At 44.7% G+C, this 16,045-nt stretch overlaps 1 protein-coding gene across 5 annotated transcripts; it reads left to right on the top strand.

Annotated features, from left to right (window-relative positions):
• The first annotated feature begins 1,996 nt into the window (after positions 1 to 1,996).
• Positions 1,997 to 15,992, top strand: prdm11 (PR domain containing 11). Of its 5 annotated transcripts, none has more exons than XM_031564747.2 (9): positions 1,997 to 2,642; positions 3,265 to 3,346; positions 3,562 to 3,661; positions 3,795 to 3,892; positions 4,087 to 4,346; positions 4,557 to 4,621; positions 6,766 to 6,953; positions 8,299 to 8,829; positions 10,703 to 15,992. In XM_031564747.2, exons 3-9 carry the CDS (start codon positions 3,597 to 3,599, stop codon positions 12,865 to 12,867), a joined length of 3,372 nt encoding a protein of 1,123 aa, XP_031420607.1. In that variant the 5' UTR covers positions 1,997 to 2,642; positions 3,265 to 3,346; positions 3,562 to 3,596; the 3' UTR covers positions 12,868 to 15,992. The 5 variants fall into 5 exon arrangements, with proteins under 5 accessions (XP_031420607.1, XP_031420606.1, XP_012674283.1 ...); XM_031564746.2 differs by having other exon boundaries at positions 3,559 to 3,661; XM_012818829.3 differs by lacking the exon at positions 3,265 to 3,346.
• Positions 15,993 to 16,045: the final 53 nt, after the last annotated feature.

Here is a 16,045-nt window from a genome sequence, read left to right as displayed (position 1 = left end):
GGTGCCCATCAGTGATCGACTCAGATCAGGGGGTTTAATCCCATCTCATCCTCAGGTTCCCAGAGCTGAGATCCTCTCCCCGCCCCTCTGCAAACTCGTGGCGTATATCTGTGGTTCTGAACATATCAGTGCTCCTGTGTCAGCCTTCATTTTCACGCTGTGAACTCGCTGTGTCATTATTTTGGAGAAACTATGATTTGGAATCAGGTGAATTCAGGCTTGGAAGGATCAAATGAGACTGCTCCCTGATTGGATGAACCTGTTATACCCGGAGCATCTTCTGTCCAATCAGGACCTCAGAGAGCATGCCTTTTTATGCAAATGTTTTATAGAATTCGTTTCAGGTTTCTGTTGTTTTTAAATATGCATTTTACTTTTTAGTTCTTTTTTTTTGTAACGCTTTATGCAAAATTTAATTTTTCTCTGTTCACATTCTGGCAGCATAATGTCAAATCTAAAAATGTCAAAAACAGACTTAATCTCTCCTAGAGCATTATGATTTTACAACGAACAAAAACATTTGGGACATGGCATCTCCTGGAGCCACAAGGCTGGAAACTAACTCCTGTTGCTTATCCTCATGCCGGAATCGTCTGAATGCCATAAACTGTGAAGTGGTCTGTGAGAAGGAGTCGACCCAGGGGTCTGTGTGCGGGCGCGCGACTCTGTGGGGTCTGTGTGCGGGCACAGGACTCTCGGGTCTGCCTTTGGTGACACTCGGAGCTGAATGTCAGTGTAATTGGGGGTTGGTGGGGGTGGTAGAGGGGGAGGGGTGGTCTTGCGTCTGGTATTGTTGAGTGCATTTGTTGTGTTTTTAAAGGAAATTACAAGAAAAAAAATAAACCACGCATTCCATACAACATTGGATTTGTAATGACACCAGTATACCCAAAGAGATCGCAAATGTGCTTTTTTTTTTTTTTTTTTTTTTTTTTTTATTTATTTCTTTTTCTTTTGGTATTAGAAGCCTTTTATATGCATTTTAAATACATATCAGTTGACTAGTTTTTGAGGCACTGTTAATTGTATGCTTTTGCTTACAAGCCATTGTCACGTGATACGGCATCCCTGGGGTAGGGGTGAGAGAATGGTGCACTCATGAGCTGCAGTAGTTGTAGTTTTCTCCTGAGCGTTTCCTCTCTGGCCTTCTGAGGAGAGTAGCCCTCCCTTCCTCGTCTGTGCATTACATGTCTTTACTTCTTTTTGAAATGGCATATCGAACTACATTCCACACCCTCTTTATTTACATGTATGTCATTATTGTGGCCTTCTAGTATTCTTGATGCATTTCATCTGATCTTGTTGTAATACTGTCGACGCCCCCACTGTTGTACACCTGAGAGCGTGCGTTACCTCGTCTGCAGTACACACAATTGGAGGACTTCTCATGTAAAGTGTGCAAAAAAGAAGAAAGGAAAAAAAAAAAAAAAAAAAACATGATTCTGAAAATTCTTCCACTTTGTTTCCACACAGATGGGGATGCATAGTAGCGATATGAATTACACAACATGGCTCACTCACCTGGTGTGCTGAACTACGTGTAAACTTGTTTATTACACGATCTGAATATTTGTAAAATTGTTTGTATTTTTTCATGATTTTAAAAAGAGATAAGAAGTGTGATTATTTTTTGACTTGTTTCTGTTACAGATCTTTTTCTTTGTTTTAGCATCGGCCTGACATTGTGAGTGAACCGCCGGGTTTCTGACCTCTCCTGTTCTCTGTGATAAGTTATTTGTATGCAGTGTTTAGAAAATACTGTAGGGAACGTGGGAAGAAGTTGATATTAGGAGCATTTGATCAATTTGTATTTATTTATTTTATCATTTTGTTAATAAATTGTTAAAATGAAGTCTGATTGTTTTCGTGTTGTGGTCTTTTCGGCCTGTCCTGATGTGTATGTGTAACCACAATGCTCATGATTAGAACACTTACTCTACTGCTGGGATCTGTATGGCTGCACTGGCTCGGAATGTCATTTGAGATCTTACTAGTGGTAGTTATGTACCGATAGCCCACCACAAACAAGTTCGAAATTTCGTTCTGCATTTACTTGAAAAAGTCACTTTTTCGTGCCAAAATTAAATGGATTTTACTCTGCTCACCTGGACTGACCTTTTTCCTAATCTGAAAGCAATCTGCAGGTTTCTCAAGTGTGAGATCTGTAGCCTAATATATATATATATATATATATATATAAGCGCCCTCAGACTGTCACTTGGGTCGGGGTGAACTTGCCCACCCTGCAGCCCAACAAGTTTATGTCTGTATCTGTTGCAGGGTGCTGCTTACATGAAACCTGTCAGCTATATGTAGCCTCCCAAAGCCAGGTAAACCTTGAGATGCTGGGAGGTTTCAAACCGAATTTATTCTCCATCCATCATAAGTCCGCGGTTTTACACTCAAGTTGCTTTCTTCCGTTTTCCATGTCATTTCCTGTAATAAAAAGATGGTGGTCAAAGCAGAGAGAAGCAGCTGACTCGTTACAATAATTTGAAATGATAAACTTTACATCGCCCTGGACTAGTAAAACCAAACATTGCCACTGCGTCACCGGCCGGATTGACCGAGCGCAAAGCTCTGGGGTAGTGCATTAGAAAGTCCTGCACAGACCCCCCGACGGACTGCGGACTCGACAGAAGGTGAGCTTGTCTTACTAGCCAATGTGGCCAATGAAAATGGCTTCCGAAAGCGTTAGGCAAATTGCCAATTGCCTGCAGACTGGAATCGAGGAAATATTATGTTGACGCGCAGCTGTCAATGGTTCATTACCACTCTTGACAGATACATGTCCATTGCGGAGTTTGCTGATTGTTTAACGGCAACAACAAACTTTCGAGGTGAAATGCAAGTTTGCTTTTTAGGATCATTGTTGCCCCATTTGTTTCGCTACGAGCTTGTCGTCAATGTAATATACGGTCTGGTCTGAGTGACGGTAATAAGGACCAATCACAGACTAGTTTTTGATAAGAAAGACCAATCGTGATTCAGTTTTGCAGAGCAAATATTTAGATATTCTGGATGTCGTTTTTTTTTAGAGCGTCAGCAGCATCGCGATGCACGACTACATAGGGTGCCAGATTTACTCGGCTGCAGAGCTTAATACCTTTTGCACCAAATATCATGTCAACGTTTAATATGGAGCCTCTAAGTAGGCTACTATAATATTCTGCGGTGTTACTGCAATAGGCTGACGTTAATTTGTGAAGAGCATTGCTAGGCACTGAATGTTAAAATTCCTACAATTACTTCCTGTGTGTATAGGAACAGAGCAAACCTGGGGGGGATTTTCATGTCCAATCACAATCTGTTTCTGGGAGTGAGGACACTCGTGTTTTTAACTGAGGTGAATACTGAGGTTTCCCCAAGTTAACCTTTCCATTCAGAAGTTGAAAGGGCTTCATTACTTGCTTGGGATCGCTCCAAACTACGATTTCAGGCAGTGACATATGTACATGTACATTAAGTTAGTCTGTTTCCCATATATGTGAGTGTGTGGGCATGTGTTTATGTGTGTGTCGGAGTGAAAGAGATTATCACTTTAGCTTACTCCCTCAGCAGAGATGATGAACTGAGTGACCCAGGGTATCCCCAACATGGCTGACACCACCACCTTCTGCTCTGGCCCATCTCCAGAGAAAGACATGGACTCCACCACCAGGTGAGACATCTGTAGAGAGTCTGTGAAGTGTGAGTGAATAGTGTTTGATGAAGTGCCTCTGTGGGCAGTTCAATAAGGATGTTTGTGTCCGATGACGTGTTCTTGCAGTCAATGATGTGATGTTCTTCTACAGCACCATCAGGGACACATCTTTAGAAGAACCGAGCAAGAAGATGAAAGTGGACCATGAGCCCTGTACCTCAGAGAATCAACAGGGTGTTTATTTCTGGTGTAAGAAGCTTCCTTTTCTCACTGAACTAAAGTTCACAATTTATAATGAATCTAGTTCACCATTTACATGGAATAGGGTCCACCATCTGCGATGAGTTTAGATCTCCATTTCCACTTAATCTAGTTCTCTATTTGTGTGTGTGTGTGTGTGTGTGTGTGTGTGTGTGTGTGTGTGTGTGTGTGTGTGTGTGTAGTCTGTGAAGAATGTAAGGAGTTCTTTCTGGAGGAGTGTCCGTCCCACGGCCCCCCCGTGTTTGTGCCGGACACGCCCGTGGATGTGGGGGTGTGTAACCGCGCTGCGCTGACCGTGCCCTCGGGCATCGAGCTGGTGCGGGAGGGGGGCGAAGTGGACGTTTGCTGCATGGACGAAGACATCCCCAAGGGGGCGCTGTTCGGCCCTTACCAAGGCGAGACGGTGTCCCACAACCAGTGGTCTGGCGCCTCCTGCTGGATGGTAGGTGCAGGGTTAGGGTCAGGCCCCCCACTAGACAAGGGACGAAGGGAATGTGGATTATGAAAAATATAAATATAAAAATATGAAAAATAAATAAAATATGCATGTGGAACACAGAAAACATATTGATTATTTATGAATTCAGTACATCGTACCAACTGAAGTTGGGCTTTGAAATGGATAAACTACCACACTGTGTTTTCTTTTCAGGTCGTCGACAAGAACACATATAAATGCATTGATGGCAGTGATGAATCTAAAGCCAACTGGATGAGGTGTGTGTATATATTTACACTTGGCCATCCATGAGTGTTATAATATATATAATATAATCCATATGAGTGTTATAATATATATATATATATAATATAATCTGTATGAGTGTTATAATATATATATATAATATAATCTGTATGAGTGTTATAATATATATATAATATAATCTGTATGAGTGTTATAATATATATATAATATAATCTGTATGAGTGTTATAATATATATATATATATATATATATATATATATAATCTGTATGAGTGTTATATATATATATGATATAATCTATGAGTGTTATAATATATATATATATATATAATCTGTATGAGTGTTATAATATATATATATATATAATATAATCTGTATGAGTGTTATAATATATATATATAATATAATCTGTATGAGTGTTATAATATATATATGATATAATCTGTATGAGTGTTATATATATATATATATATATAATCTGTATGAGTGTTATAATATATATATAAAATAATCTGTATGAGTGTTATAATATAATATAATCTGTATGAGTGTTATAATATATATATAATATAATCTGTATGAGTGTTATAATATATATAGTGTTGGGATAAATGTTCATACGCTAATCATGTTACATTGATAGATGGTTACAGTGCCCTCCAGAAATATTGGCACCTTTGTTAAAGATGATTGAAAAGGCTTATGAAAACCTTAATATTATATTGAAAATAGAAAAAAATGTACGTTTACATGAGGTAAACTAAAAATAAAGTAACAATTAATGAAAAGGAACATTTTAAAACATAATCATGTCACAATTATTGGCACCCCAAGAAACTGAAATTAAGGAAATGTTGATTACGCATCTTAAACCAATTTTAAGTAGGCATAAGTGTTTAGGAACTTTTTCACTTGGTGGTAGAAATGAGGTGACACAGGGCCCAAATCTCTTAGTCATCCATCACCATGGGAACGATTCAAGAGCATTCCATTGCAATAAGGCAAATGTGTGTTGAGTTGCTCCAATCAGGGAATGGATACAAGAAACAGCTGCTCGCCTTCAAATGCCCATACAAATATAATAAATATAAAATATAAGTGCTGTCATTAAGAAGTTTAAGAAATTAAAAACAATCATGAACCAGCCTGGAAGAGGACACAAGGTTATTTTTTCAGCAGCCAGAGTGAGGCGGATAATCAGAGAAGTAAAACATCTCCAAAGACCCCCAGACACCACAGAGTTTGGGAGCATCTCGGGAGTAAAACATCTCCAAAGACCCCCAGACACCACAGAGTTTGGTAGCATCTCGGGAGTAAAACATCTCCAAAGACCCCCAGACACCACAGAGTTTGGTAGCATCTCGGGAGTAAAACATCTCCAAAGACCCCCAGACACCACAGAGTTTGGTAGCATCTCGGGATCACCGGGTCCCAAGGAGCCACGCACTGAAAACACTGTGCTATCTGACCAATAGGATGTGCATGGGATGAGAAGTGTTGTCCATTATGTGGAGCAGGTTGTGCAATATCCTCCTCTCCACAACCAACTCTAGGGGCTCCAGAGCAGTCCCCAGCACAGAGCAGTCCCCAGCACAGAGCAGGCCCCAGCACAGAGCAGTCCCCAGCACACAGAACCAGCCTTCTTTATCAGCTTGTTCAGTTTCTTAGTGTAACTGGCTCTGATGCTGCTGCCCCAACAGATTGCTGCAACGAAAATTGCTCTTGCCACAACAGACTGGTAGAAGATATGCAACATATTGCATCACATATTAAAGGACCTAAGCTTCTTCAAGTAGTAGATTCTGCTCTGTCCCTTCTAGTAGACAGGCTCAGTGATATATTTTCAGTCCAGAGATGTTTCAGGAGTCAGTGATGTGAACAGTGCTCTGATTACATCTCATGATCAGTGAAGGTGTTTTCATCAGTTTCACTATTTTATCAGTTGACCCACAACTAATTACAGCAGTAAATATGACTCAGCGGATAGGAATCTAATTACAGCAGTAAATATGACGGATAGGACTGGGGATTTTAGTGGCTTTAGTGATGGAATGCTTTGCTGGAATGGTTTATTAAAGATGCATCAGTTATGCTGTGAGCGAGAGTAATGTCTGTTGTTACATTGATCCTTCCCGCTCTACCCCATTGACGGCAGGTTCGTCCGGAGTTCGCCCGACGGCGATGAGCAGAATCTGAGTGCCTTCCAGCACGGGGAACACATCTACTTCCGCGTGTGCCGTCCGCTGGCGTCCGGGGAGCGTCTACGGGTCTGGTACAGCGAGGACTACCTGAAGAGGCTGCAGGGTGTCTCACAGGACAGAATCATCCGGAACCTGGACTCTGGTGAGATAGCACCTCTGCCTTGCGACAGTGATCATTTTTTAAAAGGTTAGGGTTAGATCATAGGAGACATAGTCATGTGTGTTTAATTTTTTTGAGGTGTTTTGTTTCACTTGTTTTTACATTATCATTGACGTCAAAGCCAGTGATGTTTTGATTCCTTAACTCAGATGATTGTCTCTGCATTTCTGAATGAATTCAAGAAAAGTGTTGGTATTTGTCTACGTTGCTAAAAACGCAGTGATTATCACATAAGCCCATAAAACTTGTAGTGTGTATTAGTTACGACTGCAAACCCTTGTGCATGTGACTTTCATTGCCTTAATGTGGACATCGGGACTTTGTCTGGTCTGGAAATGTCATGCCTCCATGCTTGTGTAGTGAAGTGAAGCAAGTCTGAAGGACATTTACATTTCACACCTACATGAGTGAGCAGCTAAAGGACGTTTACATTTCACACCTACATGAGTCTGAGCAGCTGACCGCACTGGTCATCTCAGCCAGCCCTGTAGCAGCCAATGATGTAACAACTACCGATAATCCAATAGCTATCAGTGATGATATAACTATCAGTGATGTCATAACTATCAGTAATGTAATAACTTCCGTCCGTGTAATAACTCCCCATAATGCACCAACTACCAATAATGTAAGAACTACCGATCATGTAATTACTACCATAAAAATGTAACACTATCAATAATGCAACTACTACCGATCAGTTAATGACCACCAATAATGTAATAACTATCGATATAATAAATACCAATAATATAAGAACTACCGGTCATGTAATAACAACTGATAATGTCATAACTACCGATCGTCTCAACCAGTCCTCTCTGCGTTTCATCAACATGTTTGATTTAAGACTCTAAAGACACAAGTTCAGGCACAGCTCTCTGAGGCCAGAGGCTAAGCATGCTTACAGTACGTCAACAAGAGGAGCTGGTCTAGTTAAGCGTATGTATGAGATCCTGTAAAAATTCAGATGGCGCGATAACATTTTTGTTTCATTTTAAAAAATACGCCTCTGTGGCCCATCAGTGTAGCTGTGTAGACCCTCACTTTCAAGCCATTAAGTCTGATGCCTTTAACCTAGCTCAGTATTTCATCTTAGTTCCTAGAAATGTCGCTTAGCAGGACAGTTTACATTTAAATCAGCTACACAGAAGAAAGCTTCCTGAGCGTGGTGATGAAGGTGAGTGTTGTCAGTTGTGTCATTATCAAACTTTGTCACCATTCTTGTTGGTTTTTATGTTAGCAGAGATTCATATTTATGAGAGACATCTTGTCCTTGTCTTTGCTCAGGATGATTTATAAACATCATGTCCCTCTTACTGTGCAGGGGCTGTGAAATCTGAGGAACCAGCTCAGAACCCAGACGATAGTAAAGGGCCCGTAGCTAAGAACCCAGACGACAGCAAAGGTCCGGTGCTCAGATCTGCGCTGCACGGCCGCAGGGGCCTGACCAAGCACAGTGCGGAGGAGGGGGACGGCCAGCCTCAGCCCAAGAGGAAGAAGATCGACCTCATCTTCAAAGACGTTCTGGAGGCGTCTCTGGAGGCCTCGCCGAGCGAGGAGAACCCCCTGAACAGCACCTTCTCCCTGAGGAGGACCCGCGCTCATCCCAGCCCTCACGTCCGCTCCCCCCCCTGCTCCGCCCTGCCGCCGCTGGAGCTGGACTCCAAGGAGGGGGGGTTTGACCTGAGCTGTCTGAAGACGGAGGAAGGGGACGCCTCCACCTCCTTCTGCCCCAACTGCGTGAAGCTGAGGCGGAGGATCCGCGAGCTGGAGGCGGAGCTACAGCACCTGAGGGGAGAGGAGAGGGCGGAGCCAGCAGCCCCTCCTGGGCATCACTGTGGGAATGACCTGACAGGTAAGTGGCCAAACCCAACTCTCAACCCAACACTCAACCCAACACTGCATTTAACACTCAGCTCAACACTCAACCCAACACTGCATTTAACACTCAGCTCAACACTCAACCCAACACTCAACCCATCACTGCATTCAACACTCAGCCCAACACTGCATTCAACACTCAACCCATCACTGCATTCAACACTCAGCCCAACACTGCATTCAACACTCAACCCATCACTGCATTGAACACTAAGCCCAACACCCAACCCATCACTGCATTTAACACTCAGACCAACACCCAACCCAACACTCAACCCAACACTGCATTCAACACTCAGATTAAGACTCAGCCCAACACCCAACCCAACACTCAACCCAACACTCAGCCCAACACTGCATTCAACACTGCATTTAACACTCAGCTCAACACTGCATTCAACGCTCAGACCAACACCCAACCCAACACTGCATTGAACACTCAGCTCAACACTGCATTCAACACTCAGATTAACACTCAGCCCAACACTGCATTCAACACTCAGATTAACACTCAACCCAACACTGCATTCAACACTCAGCCCAACACTGCATTCAACACCCAACCCAACACTGCATTCAACACCCAACCCAACACTGCATTCAACACTCAGCCCAACACTGCATTCAACACTCAGCCCAACACTGCATTCAACACTCAGATTAACACTCAGCCCAACACTGCATTCAACACTCAACCCAACACTGCATTCAACACTCAGCCCAACACTGCATTCAACACTCAACCCAACACTGCATTCAACACTCAACCCAACACTCAACCCATCACTGCATTGAACACTCAACCCATCACTGCATTGAACACTCAGATTAACACTCAACCCAACACTGCATTGAACACTCAGATTAACACTCAGCCCAACCTCAACCCAACACTGCATTGAACACTCAGATTAACACTCAACCCAACACTGCATTCAACACTCAGATTAACACTCAGCCCAAAACTGCATTCAACACTCAACCCAACACTCAGCCCAACCTCAACCCAACACTGCATTGAACACTCAGATTAACACTCAGCCCAACCTCAACCCAACACTGCATTCAACACTCAGCCCAACACTGAATTCAACACTCAGATTAACACTCAGCCCAACACTGCATTCAACACTCAACCCAACATTGGACCCAATGCTCAGCTCAGCTTCTTCTTTGCATCACAGACAGTTGTCCTGGTGGCTCTGTAAATAATGGATGATATTTTTCAGCAATGTTCAGTTTAATCTTTTTCCATCTGTATCATTTCTGGACTTCAACTCAGATTTTGTTCACATTACCTTTAATAAACCTACTGGTCTCTTTGGTTTTACTGTATGTTGGTAGATTACTGCAGTTGACAGTACAGTTATTTGTATTGTTTGTAGCTAATGTATAGTGTATATACAGTATATATTGCTTCAGTGCTCAGATATTTCAGATCACTGTAATACATTTGCTGTTGATCTGTGTTCTGTCATGTTAAAACTGTATAAACTTAATCCTCTGTTAATTTTAACTGCACAATTAAATTCTGTTTCCGTGGCTACTTCACCTTGGGCTCTCATTTCATTGGCTATTTGAAAAGAACACATGCTTTAACTGCTCTCAGTTCATTGGCTATTTGAAAAGAACACATGCTTTAACTGTCAATGTACCTCAGCTGGTTTCTGCATTTGCAAGAGGTCATTTGGGTACTTGTCATTCTAACCATAAACAACCGTCACTCTTTTTTTGTTTGCACTCAGAAATATCAGTGTGTTACTGTAACCTAATGTTTTCTCTAAAAAGCACATTTGAAAGAGATTGTGTGTGTGTGTGTGTGTGTGTGTGTGTGTGTGTGTTTGCAGTGGCAGAGGCCCTAACTCCTGCCCCAGTAGCGATGGAGGAGGATGACCCAGACGTCGACTCCGCCGACGAATCCTTCTCTGCCGACCTCATCGTTGCCGTTGACGACACCACCAAGCTGTCGGTTGGGCCGGGCCGCCGGATCCGGCGCTTCAAGCAGGAGTGGCTGAAGAAGTTCTGGTTCCTGCGCTACTCGCCGACCCTGAATGAGATGTGGTGCCACGTGTGTCGGCAGTACACCGTCCAATCGTCTCGCACCTCTGCCTTCATCATTGGCTCCAAGCAGTTCAAGATCCACACCATCAAGCTGCACAGCCAGAGCAACTTGCACAAGAAGTGTCTGCAGCTGTACAAGCTGCGCATGCACCCCGAGAAGACGGAGGAAATGTGCCGCAACATGATGCTGCTCTTCAACGCCGCGTACCACCTGGCCATCGAGGGCCGGCCCTTCTCTGACCTCCGACCCCTGGCTGAGCTGCTGAAGAAGTGTGAGCTGAAGGTGGTGGACCAGTACATGAACGAGGGCGACTGCCAGATCCTCATCCACCACATCGCACGGGCCTTCAAGGAGGACCTGGCCGAGCGGCTGCGCCTGTCCCCCTTCCTCAGCGTCATCATGGACGGACAGCACGAGGACCAGCTGGCCGACACCGTGGCCGTGTACGTGCAGTTCCTGACCAGCGAGGGCGCCCCCGCCACCGAGTTCCTGTCCCTGCAGAGGCTGGCGGGGGCCGGCGCGGAGGGCTACGTCCAGGCCGTGGACCGCGCCTTCGCCGTGGTGGGGCTCCGGCTGCAGGAGAAGCTGCTGGTTGGGCTGGGGATCGACGGAGCGAACATCCCCTCCAGCCTCCGGGCCAACATCTACATCAGCCTGCGTAAGACGGCGCCCTGGGTGCTGTGTCTGCCCGTCATGGTGCACCGGCCCCAGCTGGAGGTGCTGGACGCCATCAGTGGCAAGGAGCTGTGCTGCCTGGAGGAGCTGGAGAGCAACCTGAAGCAGCTGCTGAGCTTCTACCGCTACTCCCCCCGCATGCTGCTGGAGCTCCGCGCCACCGCGCCCACGCTCTGCGAGGAGGCCGAGTTCCTCGGGGACATCCGGGCCGTGCGCTGGATCATCGGCGAGCCCAACGTCCTGAACGCGCTGATCAAAGACTACCTGGAGGTGGTGGCTCACCTGAAGGACATCAGCGGCCAGACCCAGAGGGCCGACGCGGCCGCCATCGCTCTGGCGCTCCTGCAGTTCCTCATGGACTACCAGTCCGTCAAGCTGATCTACTTCCTGCTGGACGTGATCGCGGTGCTCTCGCGCCTCGCCTTCGTCTTCCAGGGCGACCACCTGCTGGTGTCTCAGGTGGACACCCGGATCGAGGAGGCCATCCAGGAGATCGGCCAGCTGGTGGACGCGCCCGGCGAATACCTGCAAGAGTTCGAGGAGAACTTCCGCGAGAGCTTCAACGGCGTGGACCTGAAGAACCTGCGCGTGGCCGAGTCCAAGTTCCAGTCCATCCGCGAGAAGATCTGCCAGAAGAGCCAGAGCGTCCTGGCCCAGAGGTTCGACCCGCAGAGCCGGCCCGTGGTGAAGGCCTGCCAGGTGCTGGACCTGGCCACCTGGCCCCGCGGCCGGGACGACCTGCAGGCCTTCGGCGAGGAGGAGATCCTCCTGATCTTCGACCACCTGGAGACGATCCCCTCGGTGGGCTGCGAGACGCCGCACGAGCGCATGGACGCGCGGGGCAGCCTGGCGCTGGAGTGGAGGGACCTGAAGGCCGACTACTTCAGCACCACGAGCGGCTTCAGGGAGGTGGTGGGCCACATATGCAGGCACCGCCAGCGCTTCCCGCTGCTGCATCAGCTCCTGCAGGTGGTGCGCGTGCTGCCCGGCTCCTCCACCTGCTGCGACAAGGGCCGCGGCTCGCTGCAGAAGCTGCGCCGGAACAGCCGCTCGCGCCTCGCCCTGGAGCAGATCAACGACCTGCTCACCCTCGCCGTCAACGGCCCGCCCGTCGCCAACTTCGACGGCAAGCGCCCGCTCGACAGCTGGTTCGAGGAGAAGTCGGGGAGCAGCTACTCCATTTCGGCCGACGTGCTGAGCAGGATGTCCGCCTCTGACCAGAAGTCTCTGATGCAGGGGGTGGATGTGGGCACTCACTTCTACCCCGACTGTTGAGAGCACGATTCAAGTGACTGTGTTCCAAAAAGCCATCCCCATTAGTTTAAAAACTGATCAAAACTACGTGTGATTGGCCAGAATATCAGGAACTGGCCATGCTGCTAGAAAGGTTTGATCAGCGTCTCTTTAAGAGACACCTTCTGTTATTTGTTGACATGTTGAACAGAGGCAAGCACATGTATGTACAGCTAAACTCTATGCTGTGTGAATCCTGTCCAGCCCCTAAGAGTGACAATCCGCTTAGAACATGTGTATATACATCACAGAATGCAGTCAGAGTTAGAATGATTCACAGCACTCTACTGAGCCTGTTCAATGGTTCAATCTTAGCGTTCCCTTTTGCGTTGTTAAAACATGTAGGTTTTTGCCAGTTCATTGCCAGATCATTTACAAGAGTGGGGTTTTCCCCTCTGCACACCCAGTTTTGGGAAAAGTTGATCCACTTAGTCTGTTAATCTTCAGCACTTAATGATTGACATAATCAAATCACTGGTAGTTGCCAGTTTTTGTACGGATAACACTTACTTCATGTTCCAGTGACTGCAACTGGTCTTGAATCTTCATTGTTAGCAATAGCTTGCAAGATGATTTTGTTCAAACCATAAAGTTGATGTTTAGTACAATTAGCATTTAACAATGTATACAATTCATTTGGCTTTATCTCATATTATATAAGTATTTTATAAATATAGTGTTGTGTAAAGTCCATTTAACTGTTGTTTGTTTGAATATCTATGGTTAAAACTTTTAAGCTGGGAATGTGCCAATAACCATGCAGTATGCAACTTCATGCCAATGCTGAACATGACAAGAGCTCAAGAGCATAGCTAATGCTATAGTGTCATGTTTGATCACGTGTTTGCTATATTATTCCTACTATACTGTTATTATAATTACTATATTATTATTATTGTTATTATAATTTGCAAAGACAAACACATTATGATTGTGCCAGCTGTTTATAAGGTCTATCAATACAAGTAGGCGGAATGTATCATTTCGTTGTTATAATATGACCAACCTCTTAGAAATCTTTTTTTTGCAAATGCCAAGTTTAATTCTCGTCATTATACTGCATTTGCCATACATACAGATTGGTATGGTGCCCTGTATGGTCTCCTCTGATTGTAAATCCCCAAAGAATGTTGTGATCATGCCTGTATCGTAGCTGTGCAAAGCACTAGTCTTGCAAAGTGAACACAGAAGTCAAGACAGACAGTGTTTATTTGTTTTCTTTGAGTCCAGTCCTATAAGAATAGCATCGCTTTTACAAGTGAAACACATGAGGCTTCCCTCAGTGTTTATACGTTTTCTTTGAGTCCAGTCCTATAAGAATAGCATCGCTCTTACAAGTGAGACACATGAGGCTTCACTCTGGCCTTGCCTGAGTGGCCAGAGTTCAGAGTTCAGTTTTACTGGAAACTGGAGTCCAAGAGAGTGAGTCGCTAAAGCAATCTTTAGTCTTTCTGTTACAGAAGCCATGAGGTGAGGCGCTCCTCTGATTTAGTCATGCCATTATTTCAATGCCAAACATAATAAGAATTTGATGTGAAATGTCGGTATAATTAAATTTGATTTTATGGAATGTAGCAAATTATGAGGAACTGGTTGTATGTGTGTGTGACATGAATGTGAATGTGGTAAATGGGATCAGTTGTCATGTTGATTGAGTCCGCTGGACATGGTTGGGAATAATACACAAAGGAGGGCTTTTTGTCCCGCTTGCCCAGCATGATATTCAATGGTGCATTGGCTTTCATGGCTACAGCAGTCTGATGGATGGATTGATCCAGAATGAATGGAACAGCAGTCCAATGGGTGTCGTGGCAGACAGTCATGCTTGGGGAAAATGTGACTGTGTTCTTAACCGCTATATATGCCATTCAAAGGCATACCACATTTTGGTTAAAAAAGATTGTTATTATTTGTGTTTACAGTTTTTTTTTTCATTTTGCCTTATTGGTCTTGTTTGTCATTCTTCATATGGACATGAATAGAGAAACAGAGCGAGAGAGAGCGTGAGAGAGAGAGAGAGAGAGAGAGAGAGAGAGAGAGAGCACTCCACCAAATGGCCTCAGTCTTTATGTGCTTCTGTGCTGGTTGGTGGTGATGGTGATGTGATTTGCTATCGGATGGTAAGACTAGACAATAACCTCACAGTGAGGTATGCCCAGTGAGTGGAACAGCTCTATGACCTTCTGAAGACATTACTCTCTCATCAGTGTGAGGTCTGGGCTGTGACCTTCTGAAGACATTGCTCTCCCATCAGTGTGAGGTCTGGGCTGCTTCTGTGTCCTCTCCGCAGCTGGCCGGCTTATGTCTGCGTAGAGGAAGCATTGCTTCAGGGGACGCTGAGGAGGCAGCAGTTGTTTAGAAGTGCAGGAAGCGTGAGGCTTGGTCAGGGCAGGAGGGCTCAGTGAAGCCATTTGAACTCTGAATGTCGCCGGAGATTCAACTTTAGTGGCAGTTCAGACCAGTCATTTATGGGTTAATGTCCTCCTGGTTTGCCATCATATTGCACCTTTATGCATTTTACTATGCTTTGTTATATCTGTACCAAACGTCTGTCCATTGTTGATTTTATTGATCATAATCTGATTTTTGTGACCATATTACATTTCTGTTTTCTTTTATTGATACATATGATTTTTTTCCTGTGTTATTTTTATACTTCATACAAATTGTGAATTTTCCAGAATGTTTAGAAGTTCTCATACAATGAGCCAAAACAAAGCAGTGAACTCGATCTGTGTAAACCATATATATGTGAGTCTGAAAATGAATATATATCAGAGTGAAAATGCCAAATGATCATCTTTAATGAACAGATGCACAGTTCACACTGTTGAAGAGCTGGTTGAGTGGTGTCAATGCAGTAACCCAGAACAACCTGCTCCATGTTCTCACCTTGAACTGTTCCCTGACAGGGTGACAGACCATGCAGTCTATTCACCTTCTTCTTAGTGTAGTTACACCTTTCTGTAGTACCTGTTTGAAATCACACTGGAAATGCATAACTCTCAACTATGTGAACATGGATGTGTGAGGTCATTACTGGGTCATGTGGAGATGTTCTTTATACCCACTCAAATAATGCTTTAATAAAACAGTTTTGTATTTTATCTGTGTGCATTGTCTAGTTCATGTGTCCGTAATGAACAGCAAAGCTTCAGAG

Source organism: Clupea harengus, chromosome 3, assembly GCF_900700415.2.
Source record: "Clupea harengus chromosome 3, Ch_v2.0.2, whole genome shotgun sequence".
Classification (NCBI taxonomy): Eukaryota; Metazoa; Chordata; class Actinopteri; order Clupeiformes; family Clupeidae; genus Clupea; species Clupea harengus.
This window is presented reverse-complemented; position numbering and strand designations above follow the sequence as displayed.

Coding starts and splice junctions, on each gene's coding strand:
- prdm11 (XM_012818829.3), top strand. CDS start 3,597: ATGGCTGACACCACCACCTTCTGCTCTGGCCCATCTCCAGAGAAAGAC. Junction 4,622..6,765: donor TCTAAAGCCAACTGGATGAG/GTGTGTGTATAT, acceptor CATTGACGGCAG/GTTCGTCCGGAGTTCGCCCG. Junction 8,830..10,702: donor CTGTGGGAATGACCTGACAG/GTAAGTGGCCAA, acceptor GTGTGTTTGCAG/TGGCAGAGGCCCTAACTCCT.